General features: G+C 37.8%; 1 protein-coding gene across 1 annotated transcript in view; it reads left to right on the top strand.

Moving 5' to 3' along the window:
- The window catches only part of CBLN4 (cerebellin 4 precursor), a 52,919-nt gene that overhangs the window by 1,825 nt on the left and 33,619 nt on the right, over positions 1 to 17,475 (top strand). Inside the window, 2 exon segments of the mRNA XM_009326859.1 lie at positions 202 to 288; positions 2,238 to 2,411. Coding sequence (XP_009325134.1) covers positions 202 to 288; positions 2,238 to 2,411 — 261 coding nt within the window.

Genomic DNA, 17,475 nt, shown 5'->3' with positions numbered 1-17,475 from the left:
GGAGTTGTGGATATTTTGTGCTTGTGAAAATTGGGTCAGGAGGATGCTTCCATGTATCTCCCTGTAGAGTTCTTCTGCAAAGCCTCCAGTGCTGTTTGAACACTGTTGACTGAGGGAGATTTCACCCGAGAACATGACTGGATTTGAGTGGACAAAAAATAATAGTGTGGACATATTGCTGATTTATGTTCTGTTTTTCAGGATTCACAGGATTTGCTAACTGGCTCACAATTTAACTTCAGTATCTACAAATACAAACACTATCGGTGGCAGAAACGAATTTTGCAGGTAACTTTAAAAATTCTCACTTTTGAAGAAATATATAAAAGATATAGGATGCTTATGTTGCTCAATAAATGTTATGAGATAGCTTAATACATCCTGTGGTTCAGCAACCTATCTGAGAGGTGCAAGATATTAACCAACTTTCTACCTTTTACATCAAATGTATTCTGGGGATAATATCTGAAAATCCCTCTGCTGAGCCCCTGGCAGGGCTGTAGAATGGACTTGCTGATCTAAGAGGTTATTTCACCTCTAAAAAACATGATTCATCACAAAGATGATTGATTATAATAGGCTCTGCCTGGGAGTTGTTCCTATTAGTTAGCAACAGTAAATGCATACAAGTGACGTAGACGTACTTAAATATCTGTCCCTTTTGACAGGACGTCACTTCAACTGCAATCTCTAAAACCTTGGGAAGCAATGTTCCTGGGGATATGCAGAAGGCTCCTTTGGCAGGCTATACATTTCATCTCTGGTCACTCTGTCCTGTGAATTCTTTTTTTGACATTATGAACCCTTAAGGCTTTATTGACTTGCTGTGTCATAATGGGACAATACTCGAATGATATTAAAACAGACTTCTTGTCGATAACATCTGATGGTGATTTCCTGATTCCATGAAGTTAGTGACAAAGGTTTCATGTTGTTTCCAAGGACCTGGATTTCACTGAATTTTTCCTGCAGTTTGGACAAAATTTGATAATGATCAAGTCCAAGTCATACATGCTAGAGGACTACATCTCAATTGTAGAAAGTATAATCTCCTTATTTCCCTCAATAGCCATCCATTTTTGGAATTAAAAGATTGTTTAGACATAAAGCTGATGGAAAAATGGAGAAAGCTATATTAGATGTGGAAGTTATCAGCTGGGGAATCTGCAGTAGTTTAATTCCAGTTCTCTAGTTACCAGCAGCCTTCAAAAGTCAGAGATAATAATGAGAATGGTTCTGCTTTGGAGATTTCCTGCTATAAACAGAATGGAGGGAAAGGCCACGGTATTAGCATTTGGTTGGCGCAGTCTGCACTATAGGAATGAAAGGTGCCAAGAATCATTTATGACCAAAGGTAAATAGCTAACTCAGGCAAGATCTGAGACTCTTCTCTGTGGGCCGCGTTCACTGAAGCTGGGCAGTCAGATAATATTCACATCTTATTGTATCAACAAAGCTGCTTCTGCTCAGCAGGGACTGACACATAGAACATAGAACAGATACTGGAATCTGTCTGTACCAGTTTTTAACACTGTAAATATAGATTGTGCAGTGGAAGAAGAATAATCTTATTTTGAAGCAAACAATTTTTAATTGTTATAGCTGTGAAACAGCAATAAAAAACTTTATGGGCTATTATAATTGCTCCTTTCACCTGTATGTACACATATATGTGTATATTTACGTACAGACAAAAAAAAAAAATCTGATAAGATCTAAACCAAAACACAGTAATAGTTATATCAGAAAGTAATGTCTCAATAGTATCCTCTTTTCCTGACACAAATGCAACTATTATAAAAATAACCACCTTCACTTCATTTTAGTACTGGGGCATAGGTTGAACCAGTTAGTAATTGAATCTCTGCTGAGATGGTCATGCCGTTAGTTTGTGCTACCACTACTGCTGAACGGGAAGTTTTTGCACTGGGTTGTATAAGACAAGGAGAATTTAAAACGAAATAATATTTCAGAGTGATAAATTGATGCATATTCATCAAAAGAGATAGAGAAACAGCGTTACAATGAATATCTGTTTGTTTTGTAACTAAAACAAATATAGTACAGTATCTTGATGATGGAATGTCATTTTTTATTCTATTCATCGGCAAGATAGATACATATTCTAAGCTGGTCCTTTCTCTAAATGCCCTTGCATGGTAATATTGGGGATGCTGTCTTTCCTTTTCAATGAAGAGAAGTGATGGAATCAAGTAACGAAGAACTTTCTATTCCAGATTGATTTCAACACAAAAACCATTTTTAACATTGAAAAAGGAATTATTAAGAAACAGTTCCCTTTCTCACAAGTCAAAGCCTGTGAAGATACTGAAAGGAGGCGCTTCAGCATTGTGTTTCATGGGCGACAAGATTATGAGCTGGAAGCAGTGTCTCTTGATGATAAAAGGAAGGTAAGTCTTTACAATGTCATAGACAGATTGCTATAAATAACAGCTGATGTTATGGTAGTACCCAGCAGGTCCCAATCATAAATGGGAATTGTTATGCTGTGCATTGTGCAAGCAAAGAAGTAGGTATGTCTTTATTCCGTGTATGTTCGTATGTAGAACAAAGGGAACGTGAGTGCAGGATGAAGTTTGGCCTTTGGATTTTGCCACAGTTCACTAGGACTGAAGATGTAAAGCAGCTCAAGATGTGATATGAAAGCGGATGCATTTCTTCAACTGCACCTTGAATGTAACTGGTCTGAGATTGTATTAAAACAAGCAAACAAAACTGACGACGTGCACAGTTGAATCTTAATTGAAATCTTCTAAGCATTTTTTTTTCTATATATATTTATTAAAATGCATGCCTTTAAGAAGGCTGAATGAGGCCATCCTGATGCTGTGAAAAGAAAAAGACCTAGTAGTTCATCTTTTAACGTCAAAATACACTGAAATTATAAAATTATCAGAGGAAGATGCCTAGGTACAACGAGATATTTGTTTAATTAAATGATTCAGTGTTGCAAGATTTTGTATGAGCTGTTTCATTTTGAAGTCTCAGCTTCCTTTGAGTTCTACGTTCAATTAAATATTCTGAGTAGTTAGTGTAATTAGACTCTACACTGAAACTTGAGAAACTGAAGTTATGACATTAGCACTAGCTTTTCACCTGAATGCAGATATCCCGTGTGTTCAGGGGTGATCAAGTCTTGGAGTTTATGTCATCCCACTGCTGAGGTGTTGAAGCCAGCTGCACAATTTAGGTTGAGATACAAACTCTCAAAAAGCATGGGAGAGTTTGCATCCAAACTTCTGATGTGACCCATTTTTAAGGGGCTTTTTGCAGAGGGATTCATCCCTCGTGAAACTTAATGGTTCGCTCCATGTGCAGAAACGTTTATTCCAGATGAATAGTACCTCATGGTTAATTAGCTAAATTTTCAAAATAGATTACATTTAGCAGAAGAGCTCAAAAAGGCACATGTGTTCTGTAGTATGAACACTCAAATATGGCCCTGTATAACAAAGAGTGCTTTAAATTCACGCCCACCTTAATCCATGCTATTTTCAACTGTAGGCAACCCTTCATTTTTCTGCTGGGTTTGTTTGAGATTTCAAGCTAAATCAATCAATTACTACGTGGGCTTGAACTGAGCTGAACAGAAACTTTGTCCTAGACTGCTTTGTATATGAATTAAAAAAGTAAAATTATGTTTTACAGTAACCCCTCCAGAATAAAATTACATTCTCCTTACACTGACAGGTTTAGAACTGTGGGCATAAAACCAAATTGCAGTTAAGTAGTTTAGCATCGTAGAAAGACCCTGTTTATTTTACGCTAATATATGTTACCTATTTGGCTCCTGCTTATAGTGTTGTCTATCATTTTTATACTTGAAAAATCCACCTATTAATGTCTTATTCAAGGGAATTAACATGGAAAATACACTCTCTCTGCTGCCACTTATTATATAGATAACATACCTTCTGAGCAGAGTTATACAGAGCAATTCATACAAGAGACCAGCAGAGTCCTGCTCTGGAAGACCTGCAGAATGTGACGTGATACATGAAGGACTGCTGGATTTGCAGCAAAACACTTTTACATCCACTGAATGGGTGAAGTACGAACTGCACTTTCGTAGACCTCTGGGTTGTGGATTTTGTTAAAATTTCTGATAAATACCTTCAGATTTTAATTTGCTGATAATAACTTAATTATTTAATTGTTTTTTAAAATTAAAACTTCGATGCCAGAACTGCATGAGATGAAAACATTGAAATTAACTATTAGCGCAATAGTGGTACCCAACAAAATGAAGTTCTGATGTGTGCTAGAGACTGTTGTGTGCGTTACTAACACAAATATATAATGGTGGTGGTGCTCAGAGTGATTTTAATGGTGGGACTTCTTTATGTTTACCTCTTTACTTTTTACTCCATTTTCAGTCATAAGGAAAAGGAGAAAAAGACTGGCAAAGCAGATAAGGAGTATAGGAGCCCTGCCAGAGAACATTGACTCACACTGGCCAAATGGCTGCCCCAAAATTCGTAATTCATTATCGTAATGTTCTGAACTTCCCTCCTGTGGGGGAGACCAACCATGCTGGCCTAATGGGGTGGTGGTTTCAGAGACAGGAATCCAGTAGGAAAAGGACTGTCACCACCATTTCATTCAGCCCCTAAACCATCATAGATAAGCATGACTTCTGCTTCCGCTTATTCTATTACTGAACTAGTGAACCAGCCACAATGATTTTACATAGTTTGCTACCCATCCCGCAGATGACCCACCCTTCCCATGAGCCAGCTTCTAAAATAGTTGGAAATTGGTTATACTATCAAAGGAGAGAAAGAGAGGGAAAAGAATATCTGTCTACCAAAAATTAATGAAAAAAAATTTAACATTGTAATTATCCGCACAGGGCAATTATCTCAAAAGACTTCACAGTTCACAGAAGATGATTTTAATTGTTTTTAAAAGGCTACCACTGCATGTCTTGTAAACACTATCCGCAAGCGTGTCCCAGGATTTGTTACCTTGCAACATTTAACAAGTTTGTTAACAAACAAAAATTGATTTTTATTTATCTTGTAAAGCAAAGCCCTTGCTGCTTTCTTCTTGATATTAATCCTCTCTTTTTTTTTTTTTTTTTTTTGGGCAAAGTAAATAATGGTGGAAACATCTGGAGATCTGATTAAACTATAAGTCCCTGCTTTAAAGAAAGGAGAGATCAATATAACTGCCAGCTCCATTAAACAATTCTTATCACTTTGACTGTTTATGTGGGAATAGATGCAATTTATATTTTATGTTTAATTCTTCTGGAGCAGCTAAACTTATTTAAATTCCTCATAGAACACCGTAATCAACTAGCCACACCTTGAAGAGAGAGTGGAGGAAAAGAAAGGTCTGATAGAACTGTCAGAATGATAAAGAAATGCAGTAACCCTCAAGAAAAATGAGAATGCAAATGCTTAAATAATAATAAAAGCCGCATACAGTAAAGCCCCACTTGTTGTTGAATGTGGGGCCTTTGTTATAAGCAGCAGAGAAGAATCCTAGAAGAGAGACTGAAGCAGAACATTTTGCTCTAATAGAAGCTACGTATGGGCAGGCAATTTGTGCCAGGATTAATTTATCATTTAAATAGGTAATACCCACACTTTGGCAGAGTCATTTCTGATGGAAGCCCTTGAGAGCAGAATACTTTGACCCCTTCCTGCCAAGCGAATCGTGGGAATGAGGGGGGACCAGGATCCGTCCTCATGGAGTAAGAGCATGTGCAGAGGCATTTCCAAGAGAGGGGGAGAGTTATTGGACTATAAGGTTGGGCACTAACTTATATTATGGTGACTTGTTTATAGCTTGGTGGCAGTAAAACCTGGAAGACACAGAAGCTCTGAAGCCGCCTCATATTATGCACTGCTCAGTCACATAATGAATTCCTTTAAAAGCTCATAGTCCTAAAGAGCCACCATTGCAAACAAACGAGAGGAATAAATAGAGTGGGAGGGACAGAACGTAGCTAACAAATTAACAGGACTTGTGTGATTTCCAGTTGATAGTCAGATCTTAGTTGTAGCGCTCTCATTAGGCATGGCAGGCTGGAAGTTCATATTTTATGTCACAGTTTACTTACGTGTCAGATGAGAATAAGAAGCCCTCAACTCAAAGGTTTTATGCTTTAGTATTGATACTTTTTGACTGTTCTATGGCAGATGCTATAAAAATGTGGAGATGTATTGACATTAGAAAATGCTTTAAAAAAGGCAAGGCTTGTGTAAATAAGTAGTCAGTGAAGAATGAACTGTATCTCCATTCCTTGTCCTTCAGGTACTTGGTACAACTACGTGAAGGAGAACTGACTTTATATTGCATAGGTCTGGGAGGAAAGAACAAGACTGCAGACCCTGTAACAAATACAATTAATTTGTCAGGTGGTAATGTGAGTGTCAACAAGGAGAATGGATGCAGTACCTTCTCAGTTCAGACCAAAGAACACAATTATTTGTAAGTATAGTTGGTAATTAATAATTTGTTAAAGCAGAACTACTGAAAACAAGGTCAAGCAACAGAGAACCTCAATGTCCCAGAACAAAATACAACAGTGGAGAAACAAGGCCATCAGAATTATATAGATTACCCCTTCCACTGATCTGCAGTGATTTGATGAGTATTTTAAGGAGGAATCAAAAGTACCACATTGTGGAATTGAGAAGGTACATTTAAATACTGCCCACAAAGACTTGTCTAGCTGTCATGTCAGGAGCCAGTGAACAGATACATCATTCAGTTTGACAGGACAGATGTGTGAACAGTTCTGACTAGCTTGTGCAACAAGCACAGTAAGATGTAGCACATTGTTCACCTTCCCCCAAGGTGGAGAAGAGGAATTACGAGGTAACTGCACCACAAAGTCAATATATGGCAAAACTTCAGCTCTCTAACCTTAGACACGTAAGCAATTAACTCTGTCTGAAAAGGTCAGAGTCAGCAGCACTGGGGTCCTTTGACAAGTAAAGCTGCTGAACATCATTCTGCTTAAATAAGAAATATCTGTGGCTGTATTAGTCAGCATGTTATTTACACTTCCTTGCGTTTATATATGACATTCTTAAATTTCAGGTTTCGAATACCCTTTACTGTCCAAAATAACAGGACAGAGGATGTTGGCAAGCTCCAGAATGAATGGGTGTCTCTCATAGAAAGGTACTGTCAGCTGTGCAAGGGTGCCTCACTGCCTCAGGAGGGATCTCAAGGATGCACCTCCTCCGAAGCTGATTATGAGGATTTCACTGTACCTCTGAATGAACAGAAAGACAAGGCCCTCCACTTTGGTGTGAGTTCTGCAACAACCAGTCTGAACAAGTCTTCAAGCCCCCAGACAAAGCCTGCAGAGGGGGAAGCAGCCCCAGCATCACCGTCTCTTCCACTTCCCATAAGTAAGGCAGAGGTACCGCCAGCCCCACCTGCATTCCCGCAGCCCTGCAGCCTCTCTCCATCGACAAAGAGAACCAAAGCCTTTCACTGGGATGTTGTTCCTTGTGATAAGGTGAGGATGAAACTGATGGTAGCTGTTAAAGAAAAAAATAATATTGTAGCCTGTATTACATGTATAATTATCATAAAAGTACAGCTGTGCCACAAAACAACAAAATGCCCTTCTCTATGTTTGGATGGAACAAAGTGCCTCTGCTCTTTTGGCTTTTTGTTTACCCTGTCACTCCTATATTTTTAGATTCAAAAATCTGTCTGGGGATCATGTGACCCATGCAAGAAAAAAATAGATGTATCCAGACTCTGGGATCAGTTCCAGATCCAGGACATGGCAGTATTTTCAGGCAACGAACCTTCAGTGAATCAGCACATCATGTTAGATCGAAAAGTTGCACATAACTTCAGTAAGTGTATTAATAAGAACTGTGTACTCCTATCTGGAAGCCTGGGGTGAGCACTGCATGCATATTCTATTTGTACTTTCTGCCATTCAATAGGCAATGAGACAAGCTTGTGTCTAAATCACCTTTTAATTCAATGCCCCTCTACTCCTTTATAAAAATAGACCTCATGGCTCAGTTGCTCTAAATGTGGTCCTTAATGATGTAAAGTAGAAGCATCAAGCTTCTCCTCTTCTTGTACAAAACATGTGGATGTGCCATTGAACTGTGATGTTATTGTCTTAGGGCAGACATGTAAAATCATGTATGACACTTGTGAAATCAATGTTAAGACTCTCACTTGAAAGCCTTTTCAAATTTTGTGGGCTGTCCAGGTGAAACAAGTCAACAGAAACAGCTTGGTAGCTAGAACTTTGAGTACTGTGCTCAATCTCTCTCCTACACTGAGTTTGAGAATATTCATGTTAGGTGTAGATGGGTTGGCGTAAGAAGCCTTTGAGGCAGCTACAAGCCAGGTCGCAGGAACTCTCTTGGCCTTTCTCTGGCCGATAGCTTAGACTGTGAATGGCTGTCTCGAATGATCATGAACAGGATCCTTCCCTCTCATATCCCAGGTATGATTCTGCCAAAGGCCTGACCTAGAACAGTCTTTCACAGTTAATGAAGCAGTTCAACACATAGTTCTGGTCTTACTAATAAAATGATGTAAAGGTCTTTCAATTACTTTGATGAGAAGTGATAGATATTAAAGGAGCAAGAGTAATTGTTCTTCAAAGACTACTCTGATTTCTATTATAGAGATGGCTTTCCAAAAAAGTTCTATAACCTAGTGATGTTTTAAGAAATGTTGCATGTGTAAAGAATTTGGGGCAGTTAATTTTGAAGTTTTAATGATTTCATCTTTATGGATATTGATAAGAAAGAATATATTGTGGAGATCATGTAAAGTTTTAATTGGGAACTCTAAATGGAGATAACTTGTTGGAATTATTGCATCCATTGACTAATAGTTTGAAGGGTTAAAAGGAAGTGAGTGATACGAAAGTGCTGTTCCAGATAAAAAAAATCCTGTAATAGCACTTTTACCTAGTAAATTATTGCAGTTTCTTTGAGGAAATGTCTGTCTTTTGGTTTGCAAATAGCACCATTCTTCCTTTTGATCCTATTCCTCTTACAACTTTTTTCACTGAGACATTCTACATCCATTTCTTAATCTTATCCTTAAAGTCCCATCAGCGAGATTTTTGGCATATACTAATTATAATGGACATTACTTAGATCAAAAGTTAATTTGATACTGAGAATTCTGATTAATCTTCCTGCAAACCACAGTTCTTAAATTAACGAATAAAAAGATGAAGCTCCATAATACCAATATGTTAAAATTTCTTGAGAATTTGAGTGGGTTTCTGAACACAAGAGAAAAATGAGAGTTCTGAGAGATCTACACACTAAATTCAAGCCCAATGTATAAGAAAATGCAAATAAAAACTAAGTTATCTAGTGAATTCTTGTAGACAAATTTCTGCCATACGGAGAACAGGTATCAGAAAGAGAGAAACAAGAGAAATATCCTCAGATTTCCAATGAAAAAGTTTTGGGAGACACTATAATGTATATGTTAACCCAAGAATGTGGGGTCTAGTGGCTGAAAAACTGATTTAGGAGTCAAAATACCAGCTTCTGTGACTTGATCGGTGCCTGTTTCTTTGGATGAGACCCAGTTTCCCATATATACAATCCTTACTCTGCCTAGGAAAATACTTTGGCAAAGTCTGATGACTAGAATTTATTCAGCGGCTAATTTCAGCTACTGAAAACATTCAAGAAAATATTAAATGCTTTGTAGACAGGTTGTGAAAATTTTAAAATCAACATTTTACTACGAGTTATTCACTCTGTTACGGTCTGTAGATATCACCATGCCTGAAGAGATACATGGTTTAAAAGGCAGAAGGAAGCAAAGATATAAGGCATAAGAAGGAAAAAGGGAAGATTCTGCTAGGCTTAGCACTAAAGTTAGATCTTATAGCAAAATTAAAAGGGTGGAAACTGTGTCAGAGGAAGAATAAACGATATATACTCCATTGGCCAACAGTCTCCTGAGAACCATTAGTAGCTGATTTGGGCCACAGCAAGTTCCTATAACCTGAAAAACTCTGTCCCTTTTTAGAATTGGAGGGAAAAAAAAACAACCTGTAAATCATACACAGCCTTCCTGAATTCTCCTTCCCAATCCCCTTGTGCTGCTCAGAGGAGTTCTGTCGTAGCAGAGACTCTAGGACAAGTTTCATGCCAACACTGAGAAGCATTTAAACCTTTTTGCTTTCTCTGCTGATGCCCTCCGTTCACTTCCTTGTGCTTCCTCTTTTACCTTCATCCTTTGGTAATGATGATGGAGACAGACAGTAATTAAAGAATAACTGGCAAGACAAAGTAGCCTTTTTGGGAGCAATAGCCTTACAAATGGTTCTTCACCTGTTTGGGGAAGAGATGTCTTATTTCCATTTTCCTATCATAATGCGTATTATGTGCCAGCCCTATGTCAGCACAGAAGTCTTAAACATTACAAAAACTCTTAATCAGATTTTAGAATATCAGGCAGTGTGGAAGAAGTGCGTACTTCTGTTTCCCAGGTTGCCTTCACTTTGGGACTAATTTTTCTTGCAGGGACCTTACCTACCTTCTTTTGAACCCTGGAAATTAAAAAACACAAGTAAACAAAATCAATACAAATGGAAAATTTAATTTCTTTAACCTTCAAATTATTATAATATGCCAATACATTGTATTTTATTTGGAAAAAAATTATTTTGACTGCAGAGCTGAGTACAAGAGAAATATATACAAGCAAGTACTTGAGTATCTTCTGATAACAGTATCTTGATAGCTCTGTCTTAAGCATTGACTATGTTCTGACAGAAATATATTTTTGCTTGACTACTGCTATGTATATTTAAAGGAAATACGAAGACTGAGGTTTTGCCTTAGCATTAGCACCTTCTAAGCGTTTTGGGTTGGGTTTTTTTGGTTTTGTTTTTTTTTTTTTTTAAATCTGGAAAGTAAATATGAAACGTTTTCGTGATTTTCCTTCCCTTGAGCATTTTCTTCCAAGTAATCTAAGAACCATTTTCCTCCAGACATTTTTCTTAAAAGTTTCCGTATAAAACCAAGTGAGCTGAAAGAAAAACTATACATTGTACATGAAGAGAGTGGTGGACTTACAGATGAGCAGATTACAGCACTAAGAAGGTAATCTTTGGGGTTCAATTGTTTATAATATATGCTACCTTTTGGAGAAGGCACAATCTTCTGCAAATAATGCGAAGTTCAGGAAAGATGCTACTGAGACATTGGCTCTATCCTGACTGTGAATAGTATATTAGGGTTGCCCATAGAAATCTCAGTCTTTGCAACTGAGATTTTAGAGTACACCCCCAAAATATCACTTTTCCCCATGCTGGGTAGGAAAGGGGATTGCAAAAAATGACATGATTTTGTGAACCAGTTACAAGGAGCAGAGTTAGTAAAAGAATAAGTTGTGGCAGTGAGCAGCTGTAACTTGATGAGAAAACTTTACCTCTCTTACTACAGCCTTACTGTCTATTGAGGGATCAGAAATGAAAGATTTTAAATTGGTTTGGAGAGGAGGAAGGCAGACAAGTGTTAAAGGAGCTTCATGGGATGATGGGATATTAAGAATATCGGTATTTCTGAGTGGCAGAGATGTGTGGGTTTAAAGCAGAATGCAAATTTCTGTATCTTTAAAAAAATTGAATTACTATATTGAGAAAAATAGAGTTCAGGAGTGTCAGCAAACTATTGGCATGTGAAATTTGTAAGAACTGGATTGTATCTCTTTGAATAGTTTAAGGCATAGAAAGAAAGGGAAGAAGTGGGATCCTAGAGTAGTATCCGTTAGTCATCCCGGTCCCCATGTGATACTTGGGCCATTTTATTAAACACATTCGTATGAAAGCTTGATGTGAAACTGTTTCTTGCTTCAAAATGAGAAAAAAAATTGAGTGTTTTGCTAAAGTGAGCTTGGAAAAAGAAGATGCTGGCAAAGAAAATGAGGAAGTAAATAACTGATGTACTTAAATGCTTTATATGTACCAGTGTTCTGGAGGAAGTTTCTGTGCTGCCCCAGTGCTTTACCAGTTATACCCCACTCTGGTGCACAGCAGATTATGAGCTGGCGAAGGGTGTATAGCCCCGCTGAAGGTAATGGAGCTCTGTTGCCTTTCAAAAGCTGACCTTAAAGGCTTCATTCAAAAAAGAAAGGTCTTACTGCAATACTGCAGTTTCTAATTGCAGTGATGGAATTGCTCAGGAGATAACTGCAGTGAAATGTCTTGGACATCGAGAGTGCTCTCCAGTTACACGTGGCTGTCTCTGGAGAAACAAACGGTTGGAGCTGGCAGCGGTAAGGAGATGCCCCCGGTCCTGCAGCATAGCAGAGTGCTTGGGGCCTGGCCAGCCCCGTTTACGAGGGCAGCCTCTGCTCACTCCTCAGTTTGAAGGAAAACACTGAGCACGCTCTGTTGTTCAAGCCCTAATACAGATTCAGTTCAGGATCTCCACACTGTTGAAATTGGTGCAACACCACTGACATCACTGGTTTATAGCATCTGGGCTCTTTGCCATCAGTGAATAATAATAATAATGATGATGATGATGATGATGGCAATGAAGCTTGAAAGATTTTATTTTTTCCTTGAAGATTTCAGAGTCTTCCTTAGATAGCAATAATGCTGAGGAAATTTTTCTAGCAATGGAATGTGTAAGAGAGATTGGATGCTGTATTCCTATATCCTATATGGGAGCAAAGATTCTGTCCCTGGGATTCTTATTTATTGCCAAAATCTAGGAATGCATGTACAAGTCTTGTAGTGAAAGGAAGCTAATTTTTTGCCATCCCAACAGTTTTAAAAGTGTTACTGAAATAGATGAGATGCATTTCAGAATTGAGGGTTGGATTTCCAAGGCAGTTCAGTGTCTTACGGTCCCATTCAGACATCTCATCAAAGGAGCAGATGCTTATCTTGAAACATCAGCACTCAGAAGTTTCTCTTGTACAACGCACTGTAGTGGACTTGGCACGATACAAGTAGCAGGACACTTAGCACTTTTGAAGACCTTTCCACTTGATTTAGGCGCCACGGTGGAAAATTTTACTGTTGAAAAAAGTGGCCTCCACTTAATTGAGAACCTGTGGTTATGACAGGAGTTTAAACAGGATAGTCAGGGGCTGGAAAATTCCTCTCTGTGCAAATTATACCTGTCGTACTGTCTCAGCCTGAGCAGGAAGTCTAAATTCTACTATTGTAGAATGAAGAATATTTAAAGCCAAAACGAAGATTACATTTTCAAGACTGTGACCAGTGAGCAAAATGTTCTGCTTGTGTATCCAGTGAAGGTTAGTGGAGGTGGTGGAATATTATTAGAAACTTCAGGACTTATTTTGATATGGAAACCTTTCCATAGTTCTCTGAATGGTTCTTTATCCTGATGTCTTAAAATCAATAGCAAAGCACTCTTTGTCTCTGTAAACTTAATTTTTCAGAACAGTGGGAGATTTTTCATTGCACAAATTCCATTAGCGTTGCATTCATGTAAAAAGATATTTATGGAATGCAGTCACATATTCTTGTGCTTCCTTTTCCATGGCTTCCATTGTTTAATGCTTTAAGCTTTAAACCTTCCAGATAATCTGCTAGTTTCATTTCATATACATAATACATTAAAAAAAATTGATGGGATATCAGACTTCTGATTAAATGAAGATATTTGCTGTCAGCTTTAAAAAAAATGTTCTTCGAATTTGCTTAAAAAGTCAAACTATTTTTAATGATAAATAAAAAACCTTTCATTTGCCAACAGATAACTGTTATTTTAAAATGAGAATTCATTTTTTTCCTTGATGATGAAGGGTGATGAATGGAATATTTTGTAATCTGCTTTAATATAGATTTAATAATTCAAAACCCAGCAATTATTCAATTGAAATGTCATATTAAATTATTGACAACAGTAAAAAAAATAATCTTATTGTTTGTCCTGTATTTAACATGCTAAAATCTTTGCTTTATTTTTTCTATCTTTGAATAAATGTCCTTACTTTTAATGAAAATGTGTATCTATAGTCATGAATGTTTAATCACGCTACAAATTTAGTAGGTTGTCTGCAGAGAAAGAAAAGAAGATAGTAGACCAGAATACTTATTTAAGATTCTTAACGCTCCTTCTCATATGTTAGCTATAACATCGATTACATTTTTCTTAAGATACGCTATGGGAATTCATAGCATATCAGTCAGACATGTAGGAAGATCTCCAACAGAGGGGAACTGTGGTGATGTGTTTATTTTTCCAAGTGGAGGCATGTTTAAATACGTCAGTTTTCTAAAAATCTGCAGCTCTGGAGTACTGAATATTCTGTTACCTCACGCAGAAGGAAGAAAGTTGTGGGTCTGTGTTACGTGCTATCATAACAAAAACGAGAAATGGATCTTGGATGTGATGCAGCGCTTAGAGACAGAAATGCCATTGCAAGCTCTTGTTTCATGGGCAATTAAAAAAGTTTTAGAGGTAGGAGTCGGTCAGACTGTGGGGCCCACTGGTTAATCACGCCGTAGCATGAGTCCGCTCTGCTTTTGTGCTATTTTCAAAGAAGTTATTGCTGGAGACAAGTTGAGCCAGCATGGCCGTAACTGCTCAAAAAGTGTGTATTGTTTCTAGGTGTTTTGGAAAGGTTGTTAGGTGTGTTCATCCAATCAATGAAAACAAGGCACGCATGTATCAAGCACAGAATTAATGAACCTCTTCAGAAATTGTGGACTTAACTCCTCTGTCACAGGGTTTTACCTTTTCCAAAATAGCCCATGCCATTGTAAATTGTCCGTAGTCTGCAGGTGAACACTACTGACTGTTATTTTCAAGCCTTATGTATATATAAGCATTTCCAGATATGCAGATATATCTGCAGATCATTTTTGCTTTCCATCACATAGTTGGCTCAAATGTCTATAAAGTTCCAATGGTTAAAGAATAAATATGCAATACATAAAACACACTACACAGTAAGAAATTCCGATGCATGGAATGAAATGATTGTTTTATGTTACAACAGTATAGAATGAAGAGGAAGAGGACATCTAATTTTCATTTGCTGATTTACAGATACATGCCAACACCAAAAGACGCAGAAAGGTACCAGTCATTCAAGGGGTCTCCTTCAGAGCTGCATGTGGTTGATCAGTTTATGTTAGAGGTAAGAAGGTACAGCGTTAAAAGACACCACATGCTATTTCTAGGACACTCTCTTCTAGATAAAACCACTACAAGAAGCTGTTGTTTGGAGCTTAAATTTACAATCTCAGCCAGAATCAGTATAAGAGGATTTATCTGATAAAGAGTTGAGACAGGTAGATATTATGAAGAGAACTGTATGGATCCCTTTGTGTCTCCAAGTCACACGCCCTCCCCTTCCTCCAAAGTAGGAGCTGATTTATGCTGAGCTAGATTTCCAAAATCTATAAGCATAGAACTGTATGCATTTAAGATTCTTGTTCACAAGAAATGAGAGTCATTGATTTTGATAATGTCTGGCCCTACGAGCATACAGTGTCATCTTGAATTTGCATATGCAAATGATGCCTATCCAGGTATGTGCCATAGTATATCCACAGACTCAAGGCCTAGGATAAAATTAATAAATGAGCACAGAAATTAGGAAAACTATGGTGCAGATGAATTACTCAATAAATTATGAAAGATATGTGCGTGTTTTGGCATAAGCATGGGTTTTGATTCCTTTTCTGTTCAACTCTATGCAGATGTGTAAAATCCCCCACTTAGGCCAGAGGCTGGATCTCCTGCTTACCGTACGTGAGCTCCCTGTGAGCATAAGAGATTTGGAGCCTGTAAGTAACACGATTCCTTCACAGTGTGTTTGTAATCAAAATCTACCCATCAGACAGTAGAGGGCCAAGTGGCCTCAATGCAGATTTCAAAGCTGTGTAGTTGGGGAGGTTTTGTTTTGGTTTTTTCCTCCTACCCCCCCCAGCAAAATATCTCTCAGTCCATAATGTGAGCAGCTCATAGTGTAATAATCCAGGCAGCCTAGTGTATAAAAAACCCAAAACATTTCATGGCACTGTTCAAAAGTAACAAGCAAAAAGGTTAAAAAAATTCATAAAATCTCTATAGGTCATGGCTTTGATAGCCAAGGAATTGTAAATGACGTGAAACTGTTAGAGACAGGCTACATTTGAAATACAGTGGCACTATTGGCTGGTGCATTTGGAATGCTTTTGGGAACCAATTCATTTTATTGTGCTTTGTTAATGATGGTATTCCACAGTACTGGTTCAAAACAAAATACAGTTAAAAAAAAAAAAAAGGGGAGAAAACCGAGGGCTATGATACACATGTATATACATGTATGTGCATTTAATATCATCCTTCAGGAAGTAGTTGCTAATGGGCCTGGCAGCGGAATAGACTTCCACAAAGGAGGGAGAAAAGAACAGGAAAGGATTTTCAAACTTTTATTTGGCATTGTTAAACTTTCCTCTTTCTTTGACCAGTGATAAGACAGAAGTGAATTTCACCATTAAAATTAAATTCCTTTTGTAGGGAGGTTCTTGCCCCACAAGCTGAAAGAATCAATCTAGAGTCAGATACTTAGAGCAAGTTTATTCGACCAGCATCTCACAGACATTTACTATTTTCAGAAGACTGAAGGAGGCTGTTCACCCTAAGGATTACAGCGCTGAATTGAAATGTTGCAAGTCAGAGTTCAAGTCCCTCTCTGCCTTTTTCAGGATGACCTAGGGGTGGGGGAATGCAAATAAACAGTGTTCCAGTCTCATGGACTGGATCTTCCTGTTCCAAACCGCTGCCTTACCTGCCAGCGTTTGTATATGCTTTGATTCAAAACAAAGTATTTCGACACGATTCTGTTTCTATGAAAATGTTTCAAATGTTTTACTCTCATTCTGCATGGGAATGAAAACAAAACTTGAAAGTGCTGCAAGTCCAAGTTGTTATCCTTTGTCTGGCTGTGATTAAAACCACAGTAACAGTGAACAAAACTCGGAAGAGGAACAGATGGAAAACACCGGGGAGATGCACAGATTTCTGACGCTGCCTGGTACAATGCTATACCTTTGCTGTCCTCCACTGAAACCAAATATTTGAATATTTGGAAGCTATTATACATACTTTTGCTTTGACAGATATTTAATGTTCATTGAAGAGCTGATTAGTTGTCTAAGTATTTTCTTACTTATGCATGCTAATACATGTTTGTAAACCACAGATCATACACTTAAAATTCTGTGGGACAATCTGAATATTGGTTTTCAGCACCCTCTGGCCCTGTGATGTGCTATAAATGTTTTAACAATGGCTTTCAACTCTCCCACGTGTTTCATCCTTTCCCTGTTTTTAATTTGTGTGTTGGTGACTGATGAAGGGAGGTGTGGTGCTAAAAAAATACCCATTTCCTAATTTAAAACAAAACCAACTCTTGTGTCTATAGCCCTAGAAGGGAGGTGGCTTCTCTGGGAAAACAGAAATTGATGCTGAGTTTGATTACAGGAAATTATTATTCTTCCTT

The sequence above is a fragment of the Pygoscelis adeliae genome, unplaced genomic scaffold (genome assembly GCF_000699105.1).
Source record: "Pygoscelis adeliae isolate BGI_AS28 unplaced genomic scaffold, ASM69910v1 Scaffold286, whole genome shotgun sequence".
Classification (NCBI taxonomy): Eukaryota; Metazoa; Chordata; class Aves; order Sphenisciformes; family Spheniscidae; genus Pygoscelis; species Pygoscelis adeliae.
Note: the sequence above shows the minus strand (reverse complement) of the source record. Positions and strands in the feature narration are given on the sequence as shown.